Below are 21,102 nucleotides of genomic sequence, written 5' to 3'. Positions count from 1 at the left end.
TGCCAACTTCTTGACGCGTGATAATGCCCTCGGTCTACATGGGTCCAAGAATGAGACGAAATGTACACGAATTCCATCAACACTCCTTTGCCGTTGTCAATCCGACCCCTAGTTGAATATCATTTGTAAAGTACTGGATTTAGATATCAGACCACAGGAAGACGACTGCCTTCATCAACGAAAGACAGTGACTGTCAGAGGATCGAGCATTTGGAGCAGATTGCCCATCAGGTAGTCAGGGGGTGGTTGCCACGTGACAACGTGGCGCATCGAGTGGGATCGGCTGGCTGGGAACCGGCCAACTCCCCCTCAAGCTATCTCTCTCAACATTCAATTGTTGACGGCCCTTGAAGCTTTCTTCACTCCCCGCGAGTCCTCCTAGCTTTCTGCGCCCACTTGAACGATTCGTGGCGACAGGCATTTTCATAATATCTGCCCTCTTTGATCTACCATCCTACAACTGCCTCATCCCTCGCCATGGACCTCTCCAACCTACAAGAGAAGGTCAGCAACCTGACCTTATACGATCTCAAGGCTGGAGTTCGCAAAGTGCAAAATGGTATGCTGTCAACCCCGCGTGAAAGATCATCGCCGAGAATTCAGTGCCTGAACGTTGTCGTGTCTTTCGAGCGAATGGGACTAATTGCTCCGCAACAGCCGTCATGAACTATACCGAGATGGAGGCCAAGGTTCGTCCACTCGCAACCCCACCCACCCGCAGCAAGCTGCACCGTGTGACTTCGATATGCCATTTGCAACATACCGAATAAGACTTATTTTGGGGGGCAATGGCTGATTTATTATCTAGGTTCGAGAAGCTACAAACAATGAGCCTTGGGGCGCTTCAACTACATTGATGCAGGAGATTGCCAATGGCACGCACAGCTAGTAAGTGGCGCCTTTCAAGCATTGCGCGTCGGGCGGATTGAGACATAGCTAACATTTTCCATAAAGCCAGTTACTCAATGAAATTATGCCGTTGATCTACAAGCGATTCACCGATAAGAGTGCAGAGGAGTGGAGGCAGATTTACAAGGTGTGTATAGTCGTGGCTTGAGCTCGAAGTTGTTAGAATACTGACTCCTCCTGTTCCTTTTCCTCTCCAGAGCCTACAGCTTCTCGAATTCTTGGTGAAGAATGGTTCGGAGCGAGTGGTCGACGACGCGCGATCTCATATGTCCTTATTGCGGATGTTGCGACAATTCCATTTCATCGATGCGAACGGCAAAGACCAGGGTATCAACGTGCGCAATCGCTCATCGGAGCTAGTCAAGTTGCTGGGCGACGTAGACCAGATTCGCACCGAGCGCAAAAAGGCACGCGCCAATCGCAACAAGTTCGGTGGATTTGAAGGTGGCATGAGTGTTGGTGGTGGCATGTCTTCTGGTTCTAGCCGATACGGCGGCTTCGGCAGTGAAAGCCTTGGGTATGGTGGTTACAGCGGGGGTGTCTACGGTGACGGCGGAGGCTTTGGCGGAGCTTCGAGTGACTTCCAAGACACCAGTCGCGATACCAGCCGCCGTGGAAACCGATTCGAGGAATATGATGAATATGACGAGGGATCGTCTGCCGCCCCCCGACGTGATTCCGCCCCGGCTCCAAAGCCCAAGGCGGAGCCGAAAAAGCCGGAGCCTGCTCCTGTCGTAGATCTTTTCGATTTCGGAGACGACGAGCCAGCAGCCCCCGCTCCGGCGGCGCCCTCTGTCGCGGCGGGCAAACAGCCTGCTAGCAGTGGATTGAATGTCTTGGACACGACGGCGGATGACGACGACTTTGATGATTTCCAGTCGGCTACTCCAGGAGTCTCGTCCGCCGCTGCTCCTTCATCCGCCTTCGCCATCCCACCTCCATCTACAACTCACAGCACGACCTCGAGCACACAATTCGCAGCACCTGTGCCTGTCTCTGCCTCACAGGGGCAAAACATCAACGGTATTGTTGGTTTCACATCTGCTACACCTACGCCTACCACCAGCTCTGTTGCTTCGCCAGTCTCGCAGACCGCACCTATGCAGCCCACCATGGCATCAAGACCATCTGGCTACCAAGCTGCGACGCCAAACTACTTTACTTCTGTGTCCATCGGGTCTGCACAGCCTTTCTCAAACCATTCCGCCAAGCCATCTCTGTCTTCTCCCATCGCTGCGTCGCCTGCTAGCAAGTCTACAGCTACTGCTGCGAAGAAGTCCTCTGGTGACGCCTTTGGATCTCTTTGGTCCACCGCCAGTGCCAGCGCCGGTATTGCCAAACCCAATGCCAACGCTAACAAGGGTCCCAATCTGGCCAGCATGGCCAAGGAAAAAGCTAGTGCTGGCATTTGGGGTGCACCAGCCGCTGCGTCCTCTCCGGCTCCGTCGGCATCCCGGCAAAATCAGGGAGGTGGCTCTGCCTTTAATGATCTGCTAGGCTAATTAAGGCCTGTGCGAAGAATATGGTCTGCTACTCGATAAAAATCTTACCTTGGTGCGCCGGCAAAACACCTGCAAAATGAATGCATAGAGCATCCATTCGAGTTTTTTTTTTTGTGATCTTAGTCTCCCTAGCTCTTGTGTGCTTCCCCCCCCCTTCTTGTGTCTCATTTGATTTTGTCTTTGCGTCTTGGTCAATTGGTCTTTTCATAACATGAGTGATACGTTTTCATCTCTCTTACTCTCTTCCTCCCCCCTTTCCCCGTTAGTGACGTTGATTGAAAGGACTCGCGCCTCAGCGAAAGCAAAGCACAGTTTGAAATATCGTGTTGATTTTGGATGGTTTTGCGATGTCGATTGTCCTTCTGATCTAAAGCCAAAGTCAATGATCGTAGATGTTGACTTAGCTCGTCCCTGGCCCCAACTCGTGTCATGTGTCATGACCTGGAGAGTTGAAGTCAGAAAAACCACCGCGTAGACTGATATTCTCTTGGAATCCTCAAAGCTTGTTCGACGAATTCTTTGTATAGCCTGTCGAGATGCCCATTTTTCCCACCAGGGGCCTGTAGCGCGAAATCTTGGCGTCAAGACTTGCTCGGAGATGAACAATCTCGAAAATGACTGCGCGGTCTACGTGGGTAGAATGCGCGAGTCAAATCAACGCTTTCTCCATTTAGTGTCATCTTTTCTTCTTGGCGATATCCATCAGGTCTAAAATATGAATGTGTTACCCCCTGTCTTGACCTACTTGTCTTGATTTTGTACTTTTCGTCAGGAACCTGGCTGGAACCCGCTCTGCTTCCGCTACCTCGCTTTGTCATCGAAAGGGATAGAGGAACATTATATGGTAAGGCTCAGTGATGCGAGGACAACGCCTGCGTTGAATGGGGCTAGGTACAAGTGAGGCGATGGAGTTTACTGTAGATGCCGGGAGAAAGAGGGGGGGGGGGGGGGGGGGGGGGGATGACAGACAACAGAGTAAGTGATGAAGTATACCCATCTTTCATATATATATCAGTTCACATGGACAGGAGAATCGGGTTGCTGTTCTGCTCCATTGATCATTGAGAAATGGGGATTGAAAAAAGAAAAAATGACTCGAGATTGTCAGGGTCCGCGAGAGTGCAAGATGGGGGAGGAGGGTCATTATTGTGAGTACTCGGTCAGTCGGCATTGAGAATCGTGTGGACGCGGCCAGAAAAGCCTGTCGCGGAGGGGAAGGCAGGGCAGCTTTTTCACCGACAGCCTTGTTGAGCGTGTTGATAACAAGGTACCGAGGCCCAACAGTGAGGAGCAAATGCCCTCACAGCGGCCAGGTTTTGTGCCACTCGCCTGTCACTCCCGTCGGGATGGATGGATTAGTTTCAATCTCGGAGTCTTGTCTCTCCAAGGTGTTTCAGAAACGGAGACCGACACGGTCCGGGCCACTGAATGGCCTCGAGGGTGCAGATCGAACCTTGAGCCTCGCCTGTGCATCTCCGGGGTCAAGTGAGACCGTCCAGCGTTCGCTCTCCAGCCATTTTTGAAAGGCAGCGAAATGGAGGTGATCCGAGAGCGCTCGGACCTTCTTGGCCAGACGAGAAGCACACAGCTTCTAGATACATCAGCCCTGCGAGCGATGTCGCTCACAGAAAGCAGATAAAAGCGTCAGGTCGAGGTCCTCGAGATGGGTATCATTTACCCTGTCCCTGCACAGATCTCGCCCCTTTTGCCGTCGGGTGCGACTCTGCAGCGAGTTCTGACGAATTTGGTGACCGACCGCCACCGACCGCATTTCCACGTTCGCCTCCAGTTGGGGTTGAAGCATCATCACCCTGGTTGGTATCGTGGGCGTGGGACAGGTTGCCTTCCACAGTGTCAAAATTGGCATCCCCGTTCAATGAATTCAATCCGCCTTCGATGTCACGAAGCAGTCGAACAAACTGCTCGGGCACCAGGCCATTTTCGCCTGTCTTGGGGTCCTCGGCAACCAGCCAGCCTTCGCCATGACGGTACGAGACGTAGATGACCTGTCCCTCCGTTAAAGGAAGCTCATTTTCATGCTCCCGAACAAAGTCAAAGAGTGCGACGGCCTTGCCATGCATCTCTTCATCGGGACAGCCCACCGCAAATTGATAGTCATTCGAGAATCGATCCCCGTGCACGAATTCGTCCTCCGAGTCAAAACCGGGATCTTGCTGATAGCCGGGACGAGCACCGTACGCCACGGAATGTCTTCCTTCCCGTGCAGGATAGGTGACGTATTCTCCGCCCGGGCCTTCGCCAACCCCGCCTCCACCGTTCACATAGTAGGTTTCGCTGCCGTCGGGGTTCAGGCTCACAAAGGTTCCGCGATCCATGTGCCCACCGAGCGCCGCGCCCCGATCATCAGCCACGCCGTAGAGATCAGTCCCGGTGGACCTTTTCCGTTGACGTGCCGAGGTCACGACGGGACTGTGCAAGTCTTCGTCTTCACTGTATGGGGGCCCATCGCCAAACGACATTGCGGGCAACCGTTGGTGACCCTGCGTCGGTTCCGTGTTCCAGCCCCCCGTGGTGGCCCATGGTCCCTTGGAGGTGTCCCAGGCGACCGTGGAATCGGACATGGGCCGGTATTCGCTGGCGGGTGTCGACGCTCTTGACGCGTGCAGCGGCGGCGGTCCATAATGTAACGGATGGATGGAGGGGTATGCAAAGTCTCGCACGAGGGCATACGGAAGGCTGGTGTGGAAGACGGGAAAGACATGTGAGCCCGGCCGTGAGCGGTTCTGGGAGGCGACCGACAGATTGGAATATGTCGACAGCCGATCTCTGGCGCTCGGGGATGGCTTTGTCGAGCTTTCGGTTTGGATTGGCGGCAAGACCTGCAAGTTGCCCGCCGAGGTGTAATTGGGCATCGCGGGAGAGGTCATCGCGAGGAGGGCAAAGAGATCGCAAGTGGATACAGCTGTGGGCGGCGAGAAGAATAATCAAGGTTGCGCAGATATGGGCATGGGGCGGGGAAGATAATCATGGGCCGCGGTTTCTTGTTCTCTGCCTTTGGGAGTTTGGAGAGTCTACCTTTGCATAGTGGTAAGGTGGCGCGGGCACGTTTGGTTCACTGTCGGTAGCGCCGGGATGCGATCGATTTGCGCACCGCTCTCGGTGGACCGCCCGTTGTGGTCTCGTGCACACTTGCGGTGAGAATCCCTGAGAAGGGCGATGATCGGTCGCAAGAGGAGAGAATGAACTTTATAAACTGATGTGCGGTGGAATGGAGCCGGTGACAGCGATGTCGAGACCGACTAGAGGTGATGTTGCGGGAGAGAAAATTGGCAAACGCCCGCGGTCCGAACGAAAGGACAGTGCGTCTCTCCGATGGGCCACCCTGCGAGCAGTGCGTTGAGGGTGTCGGTGCACGGGGCCAGGGGTATGGTATTCCACGGGCCCCACGAAGAGGATCGATAATGATTTACTTGAAAGTGTCAGGACTGGGTCGAGAATCGCGACCATGAGGGGGAAGGGTTGGATGCAGGGCGGAAGGGGCAAAGCTGGTCGGGACAAGGGCCCAGTGGAATTTTTGGGGGGTGATGGAAAAGAGAGAAGAGAGTGAGCCACGGTGATGGCGGTGGTGCGCCAGCTGGAGGCGCCGGGCCCGAAGTGATGACTGGTGTGAGCACGACTCGACTCGTCCGTTGGACGACCGTGCTAATTATAGCAGACCACCACAGAACCAGTGTCCGGCAAAGGAAATCGCGAGATGTCACGATGCCGTGGAGCAGTCCAGCGCTTAGATCTGCAATGAGCCAGTCGACACCCGGACTTGTAACAAATGCAGACCGAACAGAGACATGTACTAGGACGTTTCTAAAAAGGAGGGGAATGTCCGGTGGTGATGGCTTGGGCTTTTGAGGAGAGGGAGGGAGGGGTTCTTTGCGTAGGTTGGTTCGACGGTGGGTTTGACTGAAGGTGGGGCTCTTTTTCTTCTTTTGGTCTGATGGGGTTGCGGGAGTACAGAGTACAGAAACGGAGGTATACCCTTGGGTACCACACATGCAGTGTACCCTGGACGCTTGTACAGGCTACCGAGTACCAATGGCAGTACAAATGGCATGCAGAACAGAATCTTGAGACTGCACGAGGCACGTTCCTACACTGCCGAAAGATTGCATGAAACCGACTCGGAATAGGACACTGTTGACGGTACCTATGGAGATGTACACCCGTCGACTCGGGCGCATCTGTATCGATGCGGCTAGACCTTGAATGGTGTCTAGCAGGTCGGATAATCCTCGATTTAGATACGGTCCTCAGGAGTGCCGCCGGACTGGTCCTCGCACAAGATGGAATGTAAATCATTATGAGTTTTCCCAATCTGCCGTGCCGTACAATTGAAGAAATCGCCCTATCCATGGAACCGGGGGTTACGTTCGTAGCGCCCAGTCGCTGTACCTCGGGTGCAGGACCCTCCAGAACGCGTGAGACCAGAGGCCATGCAAAAAAAAAAAAAAGAAAAGAAAAACACAAGAAGAGACGGCGCTAGGATCACGTGTTTGGCGTGTTTCGGATTGCGGGCTTACCCCGTTTCGGGCATGAGCGGGTGTCTAGCTTGAATCATTACTGTACCATCAAATATTCATCACGTGGTGTAAGGGCTAGTCTTGACCACCTGATTTTCTGACTCGACAAAGAGACTAGTTGTATAATACCAGCGCCCATTCATGTCTTGAGTGCGCTTTGATACAAGGCGCAGCTGTGATCTTTGATTATGGCACACAGTAATCTTCTAGATAGGACTAAGTAAGTCGATGTCGGTGGGTGAATGGGCATCTCAAGCCCTGTTGGGTCTCCATGGTCTATTGTAAACATGAACAGCGATGGGGATATCATTCCGTATCGGGCGAGGAAGGGGAATCAGAGAAGCACACGCAAACATGACGAGCATTCGGGCCAAAAACAAAAGAGCTTAAACTCGCCCAGAAAGAAACCAAGGGGTCCCCAGGTATCAAACCAAGTCCCCCGTCGACCAACGTGTGGAAACCGCTGCCTTCACTCCCCTTCTATCTCAAGTGCATCATTTTCGCCAATTCTTCCTTGCAAGTCGATGACGACTGATGGGAGTCGCAGTGGATTCTCCAACGGTGACCGTCTTCTCAACCGTCATCCACTGTGTGAGCGTGAGAACTCGGACAGTCTCTGTGGAAGTGAGATAGAGAGTAGATGTCGACTGTGGCTCTTGCGGGATCGACGAGCTCACTGTCGATATCGAGTCAATAGGGGTGGTTTCGGTGGGGGAAGCTGCGGTATCGGCAACGAGAGTAGATGTGGATTGTGGTTGTTGCGGCATCGAGGAGAGGATGGTTGACGACGTGGAAGCGGAAGGTTCGGAGTGCGACTGAGGTGAGCTGGACAAAGTTGACGACGGCGGGGGAGTTGCCGTCTCAGATGAGATGGGAACATCGTCGAGATTGGCAAACTGGGAAGGGATGGCGGCATCGTTGAGATCCTGGCCGGCGATGTACCCCTCGGGAGTATTCGCGAGGACACGGGAGGGGGTGTTGGCCACCTCCACATCCATACAGGTGGTGTAGATCTCTGCTTTGCCGTGCGGGTACGTAGGGTCGATTCCGGGGAGAGTGGGCCAATCCCAGACCCAGTAGAGGGTGTACAGTTTGCCCGATGGGGCAGTGGAGGGCAACTGAATGTCCTGTTGGCACCACATATCCGCACCCATTAACGAGTTGGCCTGATGGACGTACTTTCCCTGGCGTGTTTGGGAGATGTTACCATTGTTGATCTGATAGCATCGGCCGTCGTCAAAATTCTGCTTGGACAAAAGCACACCACGCCGGTCCCCTCCAGTGCCATCGGCAGTCCATGATCCATGAACATCTAGAAATTTCTCGTCTTTCCTGGGCTGCGTCGTTCCGTATACGTAAACACTGCCTCGGTTGGGGGGTTTCCCCGGCTGGTTCCACGGGAGCGTAACATGACCGTTCTCTTGATAGCGGAGGGCAATCGGGTCACCCGCTTTGGCCCGTAGTCGAGGACTTCCATCGGTCTGTGCCTGTTCCAGCTGAGAATCCATGCACATTCGATCAGTGGGAAGAATGAGATTCACGTCTCCCCGCCCATCGGGCGGAATTAGATGGGTCATTTTAGTGTCACTGAAGCCATGTTCCGTGCGAGGAAAGTTGCCTCGAGCGTAGCCTGGAAGGCCCACAAATGTGCCATTAGGCGCAATGACCGTCAACTGCTCTACCCAACTATGAGCCTGCCCATCTTTGGTGTACAAAAGCAGTAGAAAGAGGCCTTGCCACCAGCAAGACCGCATGTTGACTTGAGTGCTTCACGTTGTGACGTCTGAGATCGACGAGGTGATCCACCACCGTGGAGGATGGCTTCCTCAACTCGGGACGTAATACTGGCAGAGGCGTGTAGTGACCGACGGAACTCCAAAGTCGAGAGTCTGATTATCGAACGCCTCGGATTTTGAGATGGAATTCGGTTGTCGACACAATGGGGAAAAGAATAAAGATTGTGTATGGAAGGGACATCCAGCGCGTAAAAGAGAGGACAGAATGTCTTTATGTCTCTGGAAGGCAACGCCAATGGGAGAACGAACGAGCAACGATAAAGAGCTGTAACGGACAACTATAACCAGGCCAGACAAATTGGTCTCGATCGTGTCGGAGAAACAAAGGGAAATGAAGTGCGGATCAAAGAAGTAGAATCTTATCCAGGCACCAGTCCCTTCACTGAAGGCAGCAGAGGCACGTGGCCTTATCAGATGACGATGGAAGCTATGCGTTGTGGTAGTGAGAGGGAGTCTCTATTCAGCTGTACTCAGGGCGGCCATTGTGTCAAATTTAGGATCACACTCCGTCAAAGAGATCATTGTTCGAGCCCAATCAGGGGAACAAGCAAAACCTGCATGACCGCAAACTGAGGCAGAACGTCATAATTGAAACGCTCACGCGCTCAAACTGGATCTGTCAGGCGGGCTCCATGCCTTCCAGGTGCTCAAGAATGTCAGTCCAGATGGAGATGATTGGACCTCGGACATACATCGCGACGGGAAGCAAGCGCAACGCGCTGAGCGAGACTGTCCGGAGATTTCGTCGGAAGTTTTGCAACACTCGGGCGCTAATATCAAACATCAGAGCCTTTGCTCAACAAGTTTGAGCTTATGGCTTGATCAGGGGAGTGAGCCTATAGCCCAAGCTTCTCTGCTTCATTCAAGATTGACACTACCGCGAGAGGCTGAGGAATGCCACCCGGGGATCCATGCGGCCGTTGCAAGTTGCAGCAAGTTGAAGGGGAGTGGAGTGGGCTGGCCGGGCCGATTGGCTGGCGCGGGTTGAACGGACAGGCACTTTAAGCGCTTTGAATCCCCCTGGAGTGGGCGGGTAGCATCACAGTCTCCAGTTGCCATGTTTCCAGCATGGAATGACGGACATTGCGGGAGATTCTCGGCATGAGGTGTCAGGTCCAACCTGCTTTTCCCTTCGAGAAAGTTGTCAGTGGCATGGAGGTGTCTGCTACCAGCGCATTCTTCCTCGTTGGTGGGTTTGCAGGCTGCTTGTAATCTTACTGGTGCAGTCGGAGCCCTGAAACAGGCATACACCTGAACTTTTACCCTTCTGCAATTTGCATTTCCTCTCAAGACTTTGGATGCACGTGCTGGTCCGCATGAAAATTCATTGAGAGCCTTCCAAGTCAAAGGCACACTCTCTGAACCACATACAGTTTTTCGACGCGATTCAAGCCACGTCCTTGACCATTCTTTTAGGTTTAGTGACGGAACCGAACATCCACATGCCACCGCACGGGACTTGTCATGAGCGTGTTGTCTCGCCTGCGCACCGGCATCGGAGTCGGCGGTTTTGCAACAACCGGCCGAGGACTGAAGCTGGCGTACTTCTCTCGCTGTCTGGCTAGGATCCTGTTCAGAAAGCGCGGATGAGAAGAATGGCCCACGACTACTCAAGTGGTCACTGAGCCTTTGAAGAGACACAAAGGGGATCTACGGCTGAACTGACATTATACCTGCATTCCAATTCAATCTCGACCCCGTCGAGTCAGACTCTCATCTTATCTTTTCACTGCAGCATACTCGATGCTTGGCAATCTCGGTAACCGAGACAAATAGTGGATATGGTGGAGGTTGGCGAGATTACGTTGAAATTGGTTCTGAACCTGGGTGATCCGCTCAGAGTTATCTGATCGAATTTCCTAAACGGAAAGGTTGCCTTGAACTCCACCCACACACAGCCGGGATGGTGTACGCAACTGTTCGCAGTCTCCTACACCCCGGTGACCCTACAGTGCCTCAACGTCCGGTGTTGGACTCGATCGCCTCACACGTCACGACTGCATTGGTGGTGAAAGTGTTGATTCCACAAACTTGGAGAGACGCATCAACGAGCGCACTGAGTCCAAATCCTTGAACCTCAAAAATCCGAAATTTCTGGATTGGGGGCTGATCCGGTTGACAAAGGGCCATGAAAGCGCAAGTGGGGTAACGGTGAAGGCATTTGAACTTTACCGGAGAGTCTGCATTGTGTCGTCCACGCCATTCGGTCAAACCTCTTTGTGACGCATGAAAGAATCAAGGGAGCCGTCCGTTCGAGGGAACCAGTGGCGGATTCGTTCCACAGAGTCATCCGCACGGGAGAAATGGATGTTCTCCCACACGGAGACGTTTCTTAGCCCGAGATCGATATCGTCTGATCCAGCGCTGGAACCTAATCATGTTCAGATTCGCGTCTCATTCGGCGATGGATGGAAAATGCTGCGCTGTGAGCTTTTCAGTAGCTGCGGTGAGCAAGCCGGGTTCCATAAAGTGGCGAGATGCGAGGGAATGCATCGCTGTGTATATCATCACTAAATTTTCAATTCAAGCCTAAGTCTTCCACTGTCTGTGAGTTGACTGATGCCAGATAATAGTGAGCGCACTGACTCCCTACCTCCTTCTCTAGACAGCCTGGAGGCAACGCTTAATGATGCAATCATCTTCAGGTTGAAAACGTTCGTGTCATAGTTGAGAATCCTTGTACAGTCACGATTCGCGACCTCGTATTTCGTCATCTGCTTTCTTTTCACCCATTACTGGTATTCATTCAATCTTCTAGAGAGTGCTATTTTTCTCTGGAAGACGGGTTCGTTCCATGGGGAGAGAGTCTGAGCTCGATTGATCTTTAGAGTTGTTCTACCCTTTTGGGGGCCGATCCTGGCTGCACATAAGACTGACCGCAAGTCCTATCTCTTCTGGAGGATTTCTTCTTTCGTCGTCTTTAACGGCTCGTCAACTATATGCAAAGCAGTTGACCTTGGCTCCGGATCTCTCAACAGCCTAGGATCATCTTTGACCGGGCCGAAACTCAGATCTACCATAATCTTTCGCCTCCTTTTCTCCCCCCTAACCCATTTTTTTTTCTGCTGGTGTGGCTTGGCGAGACCCATTCATCGGCAATACTTAATTCCATCGGCGTGGACCCGGAGGTTGATTATTTTGCAGCCTTCAGGGGGTTCCCCGTGCTTTTCTTACCCACCGCGACAATCCAATTGCCAGTTGGGGTTGTGCTCATTCGCGTCCTTGTCCTGTGAACTCGAGGGACTGCTCGTCTGTCATCCTAGATCTCGGCGGCGAGGTGTGCGCATTTGTACTGACTTCGAGGACAGAAGAAAGTTTCCCGCCGATCGGAAACCACTAGCGATCGAGAACACCGCCTCACGAGCCACATGTGGCCTTCGAAATAGGAACCCTCGATATTCCTGAGATCCCCGACTTCTCTTCCTCGCCAACTCTGGTGCAGACGAAGCGCTCAACGACGGTATATCGCGCAGGTTCTGGCTCCTGCGGACCGTCTCAACCATCCCCTCAACGCCTTCAACAGGACGTCTCGGATCACTCCCCCCCACCGCCTTGCCCGTGACAATGGCAACCTCCTTGATTTCCAAAAAATTGCGCTTCGCCGAAAGCGATCGTGATGCCGAGCCCAGTTGGATTCGCCGTCAGGTCACCGCTGGCCTTCAGTGCGTCTCTCGTCGGGCGTGTGTGCACCCGATTCATACCATCGTCGTGATTGCGCTGTTTGCCAGCACCACCTACGTCGGTCTGCTTGAAGGCAGTCTCTTTGACGCCTCACGCAACTCCCGGAATGTTGCCGGACAAGTGGATGTCGACACCCTACTGCAAGGAAGTCGATCTCTTCGTCTGGGTGAATCCACTGCCTGGAAGTGGCAGTCCGAGGATGCCTGGTTGGACACCGTGGTAAGCCTCCTCTTCGCCGTAATTTTCTGTCTCCGTTCCTTCCACCAGGACTAAAAAGCCTTTTCTGTTGCAATAGCCGGCTACGCAGCCAGTTGCCAATCATCTCGCCTTGACTACCTTTGTCTTTCCGGATTCCGACTCCAAGTCGGCCTCCACTCCCCCCTCTGTTGAGGATGTTCCGGTTCCCTCAAATGTCTCCGCCTACTCCGTCCCCCATACTCCGAACATGCTCTCGCCGTTCTCCCACGACTCTTCTCTTGTGTACACCGTGCCTTTCGAGCAGGTCCCCGATCTTTTGAGGGCCGTTCAGGAAATTCCCAATCCAGTGGCGGACGAGACCCAGGAGGAGTCGAAGAAATGGATCATGAAAGCTGCACGTGGCCCTACCGGATCGCGCCTTGCCCTCAAGATCTGGTTTACCGACATGTGGAGCTCTTTCGTAGACCTGCTTAAGCATGCCGAGACCATCGACATTGTTATCATGGCTCTTGGCTATCTCTCGATGCACCTGAGCTTCGTGTCTCTCTTCTTCTCCATGCGCCGACTGGGATCTAACTTCTGGTTGGCCACGACTGTGCTTTTCTCTGGTTCCTTTGCTTTCCTGTTCGGTCTCCTGGTGACCACCAAGCTTGGCGTGCCGATCAACCTCCTTCTCCTGTCTGAAGGATTGCCGTTCCTGGTTGTGACTATTGGCTTCGAGAAGCCCATCATGTTTACTCGGGCTGTCTTGCGAGCCTCTGTGGACAATCGCCGGCCTCGGCCTGACGCCGCCCCTCGTCCTTTGTCCTCGAGCACTCCCGGCTCCATTCAAGACTCCATTGCTACCGCCATCAAAGCACAAGGGTTCGAGATTGTTCAGCACTACTGTATTGAGATTGGTCTTCTTACCCTCGGTGCTGTTTCTGGCGTCCAGGGTGGTCTCCAGCAATTCTGCTTCCTCGCCGCGTGGATCCTGTTCTTCGACTGTGTTCTTCTCTTTACTTTCTACACCACAATCCTGTGCATTAAACTTGAGATCACTCGCATCAAGCGCCACGTCGCTCTGCGCAAGGCCCTTGAGGAGGATGGTATCACCCACAGCGTTGCCGAGAATGTCGCCTCCAGCAACGACTGGCCCTCCGCCGGTGCCGCCGGTGCTGAAGCTGAAGCGAGCATCTTCGGGCGAAAGATTAAGTCGAGCAACGTGCGACGGTTCAAGTTCCTCATGGTCGGCGGCCTCGTTTTGATCAACGTCGTGAATCTGTCTGCGATTCCCTTCAGAAACGTTGGAAATGGTGCTTTGATCTCTCGTCTGTCCAACGTCATGTCTCCTGCTCCTATCGATCCCTTCAAGGTTGCGGAAAACGGCTTAGACGCTATCTATGTGGCCGCGAAGAGCCAGCGACAAGAAACTGTGGTGACCATCATTCCCCCCATCAAGTACAAGTTGGAATACCCCTCCGTCCACTACGCGACCAATGAAGACACGAGCTCGTTCGAGATCGAGTACTCTGATCAGTTCTTGGATTGCCGTTGGTGGCAAGGTCCTCGAGAGTCTGCTCAAGAGTGTGGAGGATCCCATCATCAGCAAGTGGATTATCGCCGCCCTGACTCTCAGCATCATTCTGAATGGATACCTTTCAATGCGGCTCGCTGGAGCATCAAAGGAACCGAGCCCGCCAAGATTGCGCCCGAGGAGCCCGTGGCGCCCAAGGTTTACCCCAAGTTTGAGCCTAATGAGGACAAGTCTACCCGAACCATGGAAGAGTGCGAGCTGATGCTGAAGGAAAAGCGAGCTCCTTACCTGACAGACGAGGAATTGATCTCCCTGTCCCTCAAGGGCAAGCTTCCTGGTTATGCACTGGAAAAGACGATGGAGAATGAGGAATTGATGAGCCGTGTGGAAGCATTCACTCGAGCTGTTAAGATTCGCCGCGCTGTGGTTGCCCGCACCCCCTCCACCTCTGCCTTGACCAGCTCACTGGAACGCTCAAAGCTTCCTTACGAGCACTACAATTACGGGTTGGTCCACGGTGCTTGCTGTGAGAATGTGATTGGTTATTTGCCTCTTCCCCTTGGTGTTGCTGGCCCTCTGAACATTGATGGTCAAAATTACTTCATCCCCATGGCCACAACGGAAGGCGTCCTCGTTGCCAGTACCAGCCGCGGCTCCAAAGCTATCAATGCTGGCGGTGGTGCGGTAACTGTCTTGACCGGCGATGGTATGACCCGTGGTCCTTGCGTGTCCTTCCCAACCTTGGCCCGGGCTGCCGCTGCCAAGGTTTGGATTGACTCGGAAGAGGGCCGGAGTGTCATCACTGCAGCCTTCAACTCTACCAGTCGCTTCGCCCGCCTTCAGACCCTCAAGACTGCCCTCGCCGGTACCTATCTTTTCATCCGCTTCAAAACCACCACCGGTGATGCGATGGGTATGAACATGATCTCCAAGGGCTGTGAGAAGGCCCTCGATGTGATGTCCAAGGACTGCGGATTTGACGACATGTCTATCATCTCGCTCTCCGGTAACTACTGTACTGACAAGAAATCCGCTGCGATCAACTGGACCGACGGCCGTGGCAAGTCCGTTGTCGCCGAGGCTATCGTTCCCGGTCATATCGTGAAGAGCGTTCTCAAGAGTGATGTGGAAGCCATGGTCGAACTGAACATCAGTAAGAACTTGATTGGTTCTGCGATGGCAGGTAGCTTGGGTGGCTTCAACGCTCACGCGTCCAACATTGTTTCCGCGATCTTCCTGGCGACTGGCCAAGATCCCGCGCAAAACGTTGAGAGTAGCAGTTGTATCACCACGATGAAGAAGTGAGTTCTCTCGCCCTCCTCGGTACCTTGATTTCCCCATGATATGTCAGTGCTAATATTTTCGTCTACAGCCGCAACGGAGACCTCCAGATCGCGGTTAGCATGCCGTGTATTGAAGTCGGCACCATCGGCGGTGGAACTATCCTGGAGGCACAGTCGGCTATGCTGGAAATGCTCGGCGTGCGCGGTCCTCACCCCACTCAGCCGGGTGCGAACGCTCGTCAGCTTTCGCGTATTATTGCAGCCTCTGTGTTGGCTGGTGAACTCAGTCTGTGCGCTGCACTCGCTGCGGGTCACCTCGTCAAAGCTCACATGGCTCACAACCGCAGTGCGGCACCGACCCGTTCCTCCACTCCCGTCTCCGCTGCCGTTGGTGCTGCTCGCGGTCTATCCATGACCTCTCAATGAGAGATCGCAGTCACCTCGTTGTGAACCACGTGAAATGAGCCCATATTTGTTTTTGATCGTCCTGCGACCCATGACACCCTCACGATAATATTCTGATGCAGATTGCTGGGCAAGACGTCCCCACTTGCCTCTCTCCTTCCCATGTTTTTTACTCCCACCATTGCACCTAGTCGTCCCATCCTTGACAACCTTGCTCTTCTTTTTCCCTCGGGTTCTGTGACGGGAGCGGTATCCGACGATATTGCGGAACGCCTGCATGTTGGCCGCGGATTTCGTTGAAGTGATCTACGACCATGCCACTCCTGGAGTTCCTCCCGGGGCCCTCTCTAGCAAAACCACCACCCATGCGGACACGAGCTATGCTCACGTTTTACATTCCTGTATTTTGATGCTTCCCGATTAGACATTCTGGCCCAATATGGCCCATGAAATATATGGTGATTCGTTTTCTGAATGGATCTAGGATGATTCGCTTGATCTTACCGTATGCAAATCCACAACGCGTCCCCGGTTACACTGTGAGGACGTATGTAGTATCTACGTGATAATGCACATTTTTTTCTGCGTGATTTGTCCGTATTGATGAGGTCTCGGTGGTGGGTGGTTGAGGATGATGTTCAGCGATTTCGAGTCTCTTGTGCCTATCCCATATCAGCCTATGGATGGCCAACGGGTCAGGTGCCACACACTGCATCACGTGACCACTAGAGCAAAGCCACGTTCTGGCCGTTCTGGGCGGACCGGTCCGAGGCCTAGACTTTGCGAGCCTCGAACTCCTGAACTCGGTCCGTTCCCACGGATCTGTCGCTGCCGGAAGAGTCATCCAACATGGTTTCATTTCGCCCAGCGTCCCGTGTCTGCACTCTTGTACTCCTATCAAAGATCAAGCTCTGCTATGCCGTCCTCTTCGGCACTGCAGTACATGGACTGCGCCAATCAAACGGAGTAATTCCAGCTGCAGCCTGCACCGACCAAGGTACGCGCCCCTTGGTGTGGCTTAGATCAGAATGTCTCCACCAGACCCGTACGGTAGATTAAATTCCAGTCAATTCCAGGTGGTACAGTTCTCACCGCACTATCGCAATTTACTTATTTGGGCTACACAGTCCAAAGGAGGGGGGGGGGGGGGGGGGGCAATTTCTGTACATAGAGTGATGCCTATGGGGAGGAGGGTTTCGTCAATTTCCACTCCGTTCGATTGCATTTCTCTTACCTTCGATTTTCAACCTGCGTAGGAATGGATGCTGTGCAGTGCCACAGTTGTATACTGGTGCATCGTGTCTAATCTCGTGAAATACCATTCTGCTCCCGTCATCATCTGTTCTGACCTAAGCGGTGCTCGGTAATGGCAAGCCGGTGGTGATTCGTAGAGTCTTGAAAAGGGGTATTGCAAGACTATCAAAAACGAGTTTCGCATCCATCCTACCTAGTAGCAATTCATGCTCATAGGAAGCAGGCTTGATGAGGTGACAGGTTACTGTGAGAGGTTGACAATTTCCGGGACGGGACATGGATGAGAGCGGATGTCGTCTAGAAGGGAATCTGGTCGAGTTACGGCTAGAACAAGTCTTTGTCACTGTCACCGTCATAGGTAGCGATTCATGTCGGTGGTTTCTGGAGTTTAGACACTTTAGACACAATCTATACAACTACTAGGGGTCTAGACAGGAAGAGGAAGAGGTTGGTTCTGTACCGGCGAAATCTCGTACAAACTACCAGAGACAAGAAGCCTGGCATTAGCAAGTAAGTCAAATTGGATGCAGCATATTGTAGTACTTTGGAAAGGCGAGTGTGTACGGTGTACAGTATGTGGTGGAAGGGTAGTTGTGTGCTAGATCCATATTCCGTGCTAGTGACGCTCCTGTAGCAGGTACATTGTACAATTTCGCATGGATTCAGGGGAGCACCGGAGACGAAGGCGTCTGATTAGTTCAAAACGGGCTGAGGAAGGGTCGCGGCCAAAGGACGATGCCGGATGCACTTTCCAGGAACCGATCGCTCCTCTTACCTAACAAAACCTCCTGGCCGCAGCTCCGCCCGACCACCGCTGTGTGGTCAGCCTCTTGTCTCCAGACTCACTCTACTTCTGTTCCAGTCCTTCACTCCTTTGGACTCGGATACTCTCGACGGGATCGAGCTTTCTTTGTGCGGATCTTTCTTTTTTTCTTTCCTTTTCGGTTTACTTCCTCATTTGATCGGGAACTCCCCACCCTTCCCTTCGCCCCTTGTCAGCGGCCCCTCAGGTCTCAGATCGCAGTGTGGAGGAAAATCACTCCCCCCGTGGACCGAGACTGGTCTTCAAGGTGCTCTAACGCTGCCTAGGAGGAAGCGCGAACCAAAGCAACAACCCGTCTCGTCCTCGCATAGCACGGAACGAGTCCGCCGGAGGTTTTCCACCTCCTCCCTTGGTGAACATTCTTGGAACGCCTACGGGCATTTGAAGTCCCCCGTAACATTCCCGGCGCCCTCAACATGAACGCTCCCGCAGGAGGCTTGTCGCCCATCTCCGTCGATGGCAGCGACTGGTCGGGCCTAAATCAGTACCAGAAGCCAGATCCGCCCTTCTCCCCGACCATCTCAACGCGAGGCACCTTGGCCACTCCTCCCACGTCCGGCGCACCCAGCTCCCCTCTGAGTCCAAACAGCGTGGGACCTCCCAGCAATGGCAATCCTTCTCCTCCCAGCTCGGTGGCAGCCCGATCCAGTGTCGGAACCATCAACAGTGACGCCGGCGGCCGTCGAGGCCGGAAAATGGAGGATATTATGCATCAGCACTACGTGACGTTGAAACGGTTTCTGGACGCTTCATTGCGGGAAGAACGACTGAACGGCCGCTCCAACAAAGCTCGGGACAAGCTCCTGCGTCTCTCTGCGACTCAGTTCCATGAACTGAGTACTGACGTTTATGATGAACTGGTTCGCCGCCAACAAGCCATGCCTCCGCCGGGCCGCCCTGCTCGTACCGATGTACCTTCCTTCCTCCCGCCTCGCAAAGATTTCCACGAGAAGCGCAACCATGCTCGCCAAAAACTCGCATCTCTGCAGCACGCGCGCTTTCGAGATCTGGCGACGGATGTCTTCTGTGAGCTGGAACGCCGATTCCCACACTTCACAGGCCGCCCACGACTGCCACCGCCAGGCTCCAGATCGTCGCAGTCGCGCGGTCCCCCTCAGGCGGGTCGTGGATATCCTTCCGGGGGTCCTCCGGGGAGTCCGTTCCCGCCACGACAGGTCTCGTTGGGCGCTCCGCCGGTTGGGCCAAATGGAGAGGGCCCGGTTCCGCGAGCGTTTCAGAGCAACACCATGGTGCCCAATAAAAGTACAATGGTGGAGGATAGCGATGACATGGGAGGTGAGGACGATGAGGATGCGCGGAGTGACGCTTTTGCGCTCGATGCAGTCCTCAGTCGACGTGGAACAACGACAACGCTCGGGGAGAGTGAACGGAAGCTGCTTTTGGATAGCCAGACACAGGTGTCCGTCTTGCAGGAAAAGGTTGAGAAATTGGAGGAACAGCTTCGCTTGAAAGATGACGAGATTGCCCGTGGGTCAAGTGCCGACCAGTCTACAATTAGCCACAGTGAGCGTCAGGAATGGGACGATCTCCGACAGGACCTGGAGAGCAAAGTCTCCAAGGCCGAGGATCTCAATCATTCTCTACAGGAAGAGCTTGAAAAGATGCGAGCAGAACATGACCGGATGGAACGGGACCTTCGCAATCAGCTCGAACAAGCGAGCCAGAGTGCGGGAGATCCGGTGCTAGAGGCCCGTTATTCGGAACTGGAGATGAAACATCAAAGTCTTCAAGCGGAGCTGCAACACCAGCAGCAGGTCTCCGCGGATGTTCGCCGCGAGGCTTCGGGATTCCTTACGGAGATGAGAAACCTGACCACCCAGCATCATACCAATTTGGAGCGAGAGGAGCGCTTGTCAGTTGATGTCCATAGGCTCGAGAATGAGGTCAACGAATGGAAGGATCGCTATGCCAAAGCGAAATCCCAGCTGCGTCACCTGCGCATTTCGTCCAGCAGTCTTGCTGACCACAAACCCGATGTCTCCAAGTTGGTCGCTCAAGAACACGAGCTTCTGCAGCCCGATGGGGTGGTGGAGGATTTGCACGTTACCAAGTTTCAGATATCCATCGATGAGTTCTTGCGTGTTGCACGCTCTGACGATCCTCAGCAAGTTTCACGCCAAGTCAAAGACGTTGTTGTGGCTATCCGCCGCATCATGCATGATGTGGATCAGGCTCCCTCTCCAACGGACGGCTCGGCCGCCATGCGCAACAAGGCCAAGGGACGCGTCGCTGTGACTGCGAATAATGTGATCACTGCGGCCAGGAACTTTGCCCGTTCTAGTGGCCTTTCGCCGGTGTCTTTGCTGGACGCCGCTGCGTCGCATTTGAGTACCGCCGTCGTGGAGTTGATCCGTCTTGTAAAAATCCGTGCATCCTCGGTAGATACTCTGGCCGAAGACGATGAGCAAGACCTCGCACAGGAGAAATCATTGGGATATTTCAGCATCACACCCAGTCAACGACCCCTCAGCAATCACTCTGAATATAGCGTTCTGAGCCCTCCGGATGAACGGTCATCATCCATTCCGCAAGAGACGAATAACACTCATGGCTACAATTATGGGCTGCCACAGGGAGACCATGAGCTTCAGGAGCTAAAGGTATGGACGGAAGAGCCCCCTCCCCCCTCCCTTTCCCTTTTCCCTCTGGATATCAAACAAGTCAAGCTCTTACTGACTCGCTTTCCGTGGGCTGTTTAGCTTTATGTTGAGGACCAGACTGATAGCATGGTTCAATCGATCCAAGCCCTGGTTGCAAGCATCCGTGCGGAGCATGGCCTGGACACTGTCCAGATCTACGTCAGTGCCATTGGAAACATCGTTTCCAACGTGGTCTCGTCCACGGAAAATTTGGTGCATGACCGAAGCGGAGATGTGTCTCTTCGCGAGCAGTCTCAACCCGTGATCAAGAGCCTGGAACAGTGTCGGGATCGCTTGGCGAAGACCGTCGCCGAGGGCCACAACGCCACCAGTCCGGAGCATCTGCGTGAAGTGACCAACCAGTTGCCTCCGCTTGCCTTTGAAACCGCCCGTCACGCCAAGGATCTGATTCAGCGACTGGAGTCACTGGCACTTGAAGACGATGACGATGATTTCCGATAAACTATCTTGTGCCTATGCGTTTTATTTCTTTTTCTTCATCTAAAAGGCTGGGTCATGGATCTGTGTTTGGTTTTCTTC

The 21,102-nt window shown here is 53.7% G+C and overlaps 6 protein-coding genes across 6 annotated transcripts; 3 read left to right on the top strand and 3 right to left on the bottom strand.

Moving 5' to 3' along the window:
• Positions 1–477: 477 nt before the first annotated feature.
• POX_b02622 (ENTH domain-containing protein) lies at positions 478–2,411 on the top strand (the record flags this gene model as incomplete). The annotated part of the gene is made up of 5 exons (XM_050111535.1): positions 478–559; positions 658–689; positions 809–888; positions 955–1,036; positions 1,107–2,411. 5 exons carry the CDS (start codon positions 478–480, stop codon positions 2,409–2,411), a joined length of 1,581 nt encoding a protein of 526 aa, XP_049971881.1.
• A 1,670-nt stretch (positions 2,412–4,081) lies between these two features.
• Positions 4,082–5,299, bottom strand: POX_b02621 (uncharacterized protein; the record flags this gene model as incomplete). Its single annotated transcript, XM_050111534.1, has 1 exon — positions 4,082–5,299. One exon carries the CDS (start codon positions 5,297–5,299, stop codon positions 4,082–4,084), a length of 1,218 nt encoding a protein of 405 aa, XP_049971880.1.
• Positions 5,300–5,851: 552 nt separating this feature from the next.
• On the bottom strand, positions 5,852–6,421 carry POX_b02620 (uncharacterized protein; the record flags this gene model as incomplete). The annotated part of the gene is made up of 1 exon (XM_050111533.1): positions 5,852–6,421. One exon carries the CDS (start codon positions 6,419–6,421, stop codon positions 5,852–5,854), a length of 570 nt encoding a protein of 189 aa, XP_049971879.1.
• A 1,019-nt stretch (positions 6,422–7,440) lies between these two features.
• On the bottom strand, positions 7,441–8,700 carry POX_b02619 (uncharacterized protein; the record flags this gene model as incomplete). Its single annotated transcript, XM_050111532.1, has 1 exon — positions 7,441–8,700. One exon carries the CDS (start codon positions 8,698–8,700, stop codon positions 7,441–7,443), a length of 1,260 nt encoding a protein of 419 aa, XP_049971878.1.
• Positions 8,701–12,306: 3,606 nt separating this feature from the next.
• On the top strand, positions 12,307–15,846 carry POX_b02618 (3-hydroxy-3-methylglutaryl-coenzyme A reductase; the record flags this gene model as incomplete). Its single annotated transcript, XM_050111531.1, has 3 exons — positions 12,307–12,642; positions 12,719–15,438; positions 15,510–15,846. The coding sequence occupies 3 exons, from the start codon at positions 12,307–12,309 to the stop codon at positions 15,844–15,846; spliced, it is 3,393 nt and encodes a 1,130-aa protein (XP_049971877.1).
• Positions 15,847–18,318: 2,472 nt separating this feature from the next.
• POX_b02617 (uncharacterized protein) lies at positions 18,319–21,024 on the top strand (the record flags this gene model as incomplete). The annotated part of the gene is made up of 2 exons (XM_050111530.1): positions 18,319–20,523; positions 20,623–21,024. 2 exons carry the CDS (start codon positions 18,319–18,321, stop codon positions 21,022–21,024), a joined length of 2,607 nt encoding a protein of 868 aa, XP_049971876.1.
• Positions 21,025–21,102: the final 78 nt, after the last annotated feature.

Source organism: Penicillium oxalicum, chromosome II (assembly GCF_001723175.1).
Source record: "Penicillium oxalicum strain HP7-1 chromosome II, whole genome shotgun sequence".
Lineage (NCBI taxonomy): Eukaryota > Fungi > Ascomycota > Eurotiomycetes > Eurotiales > Aspergillaceae > Penicillium > Penicillium oxalicum.
Note: the sequence above shows the minus strand (reverse complement) of the source record. Positions and strands in the feature narration are given on the sequence as shown.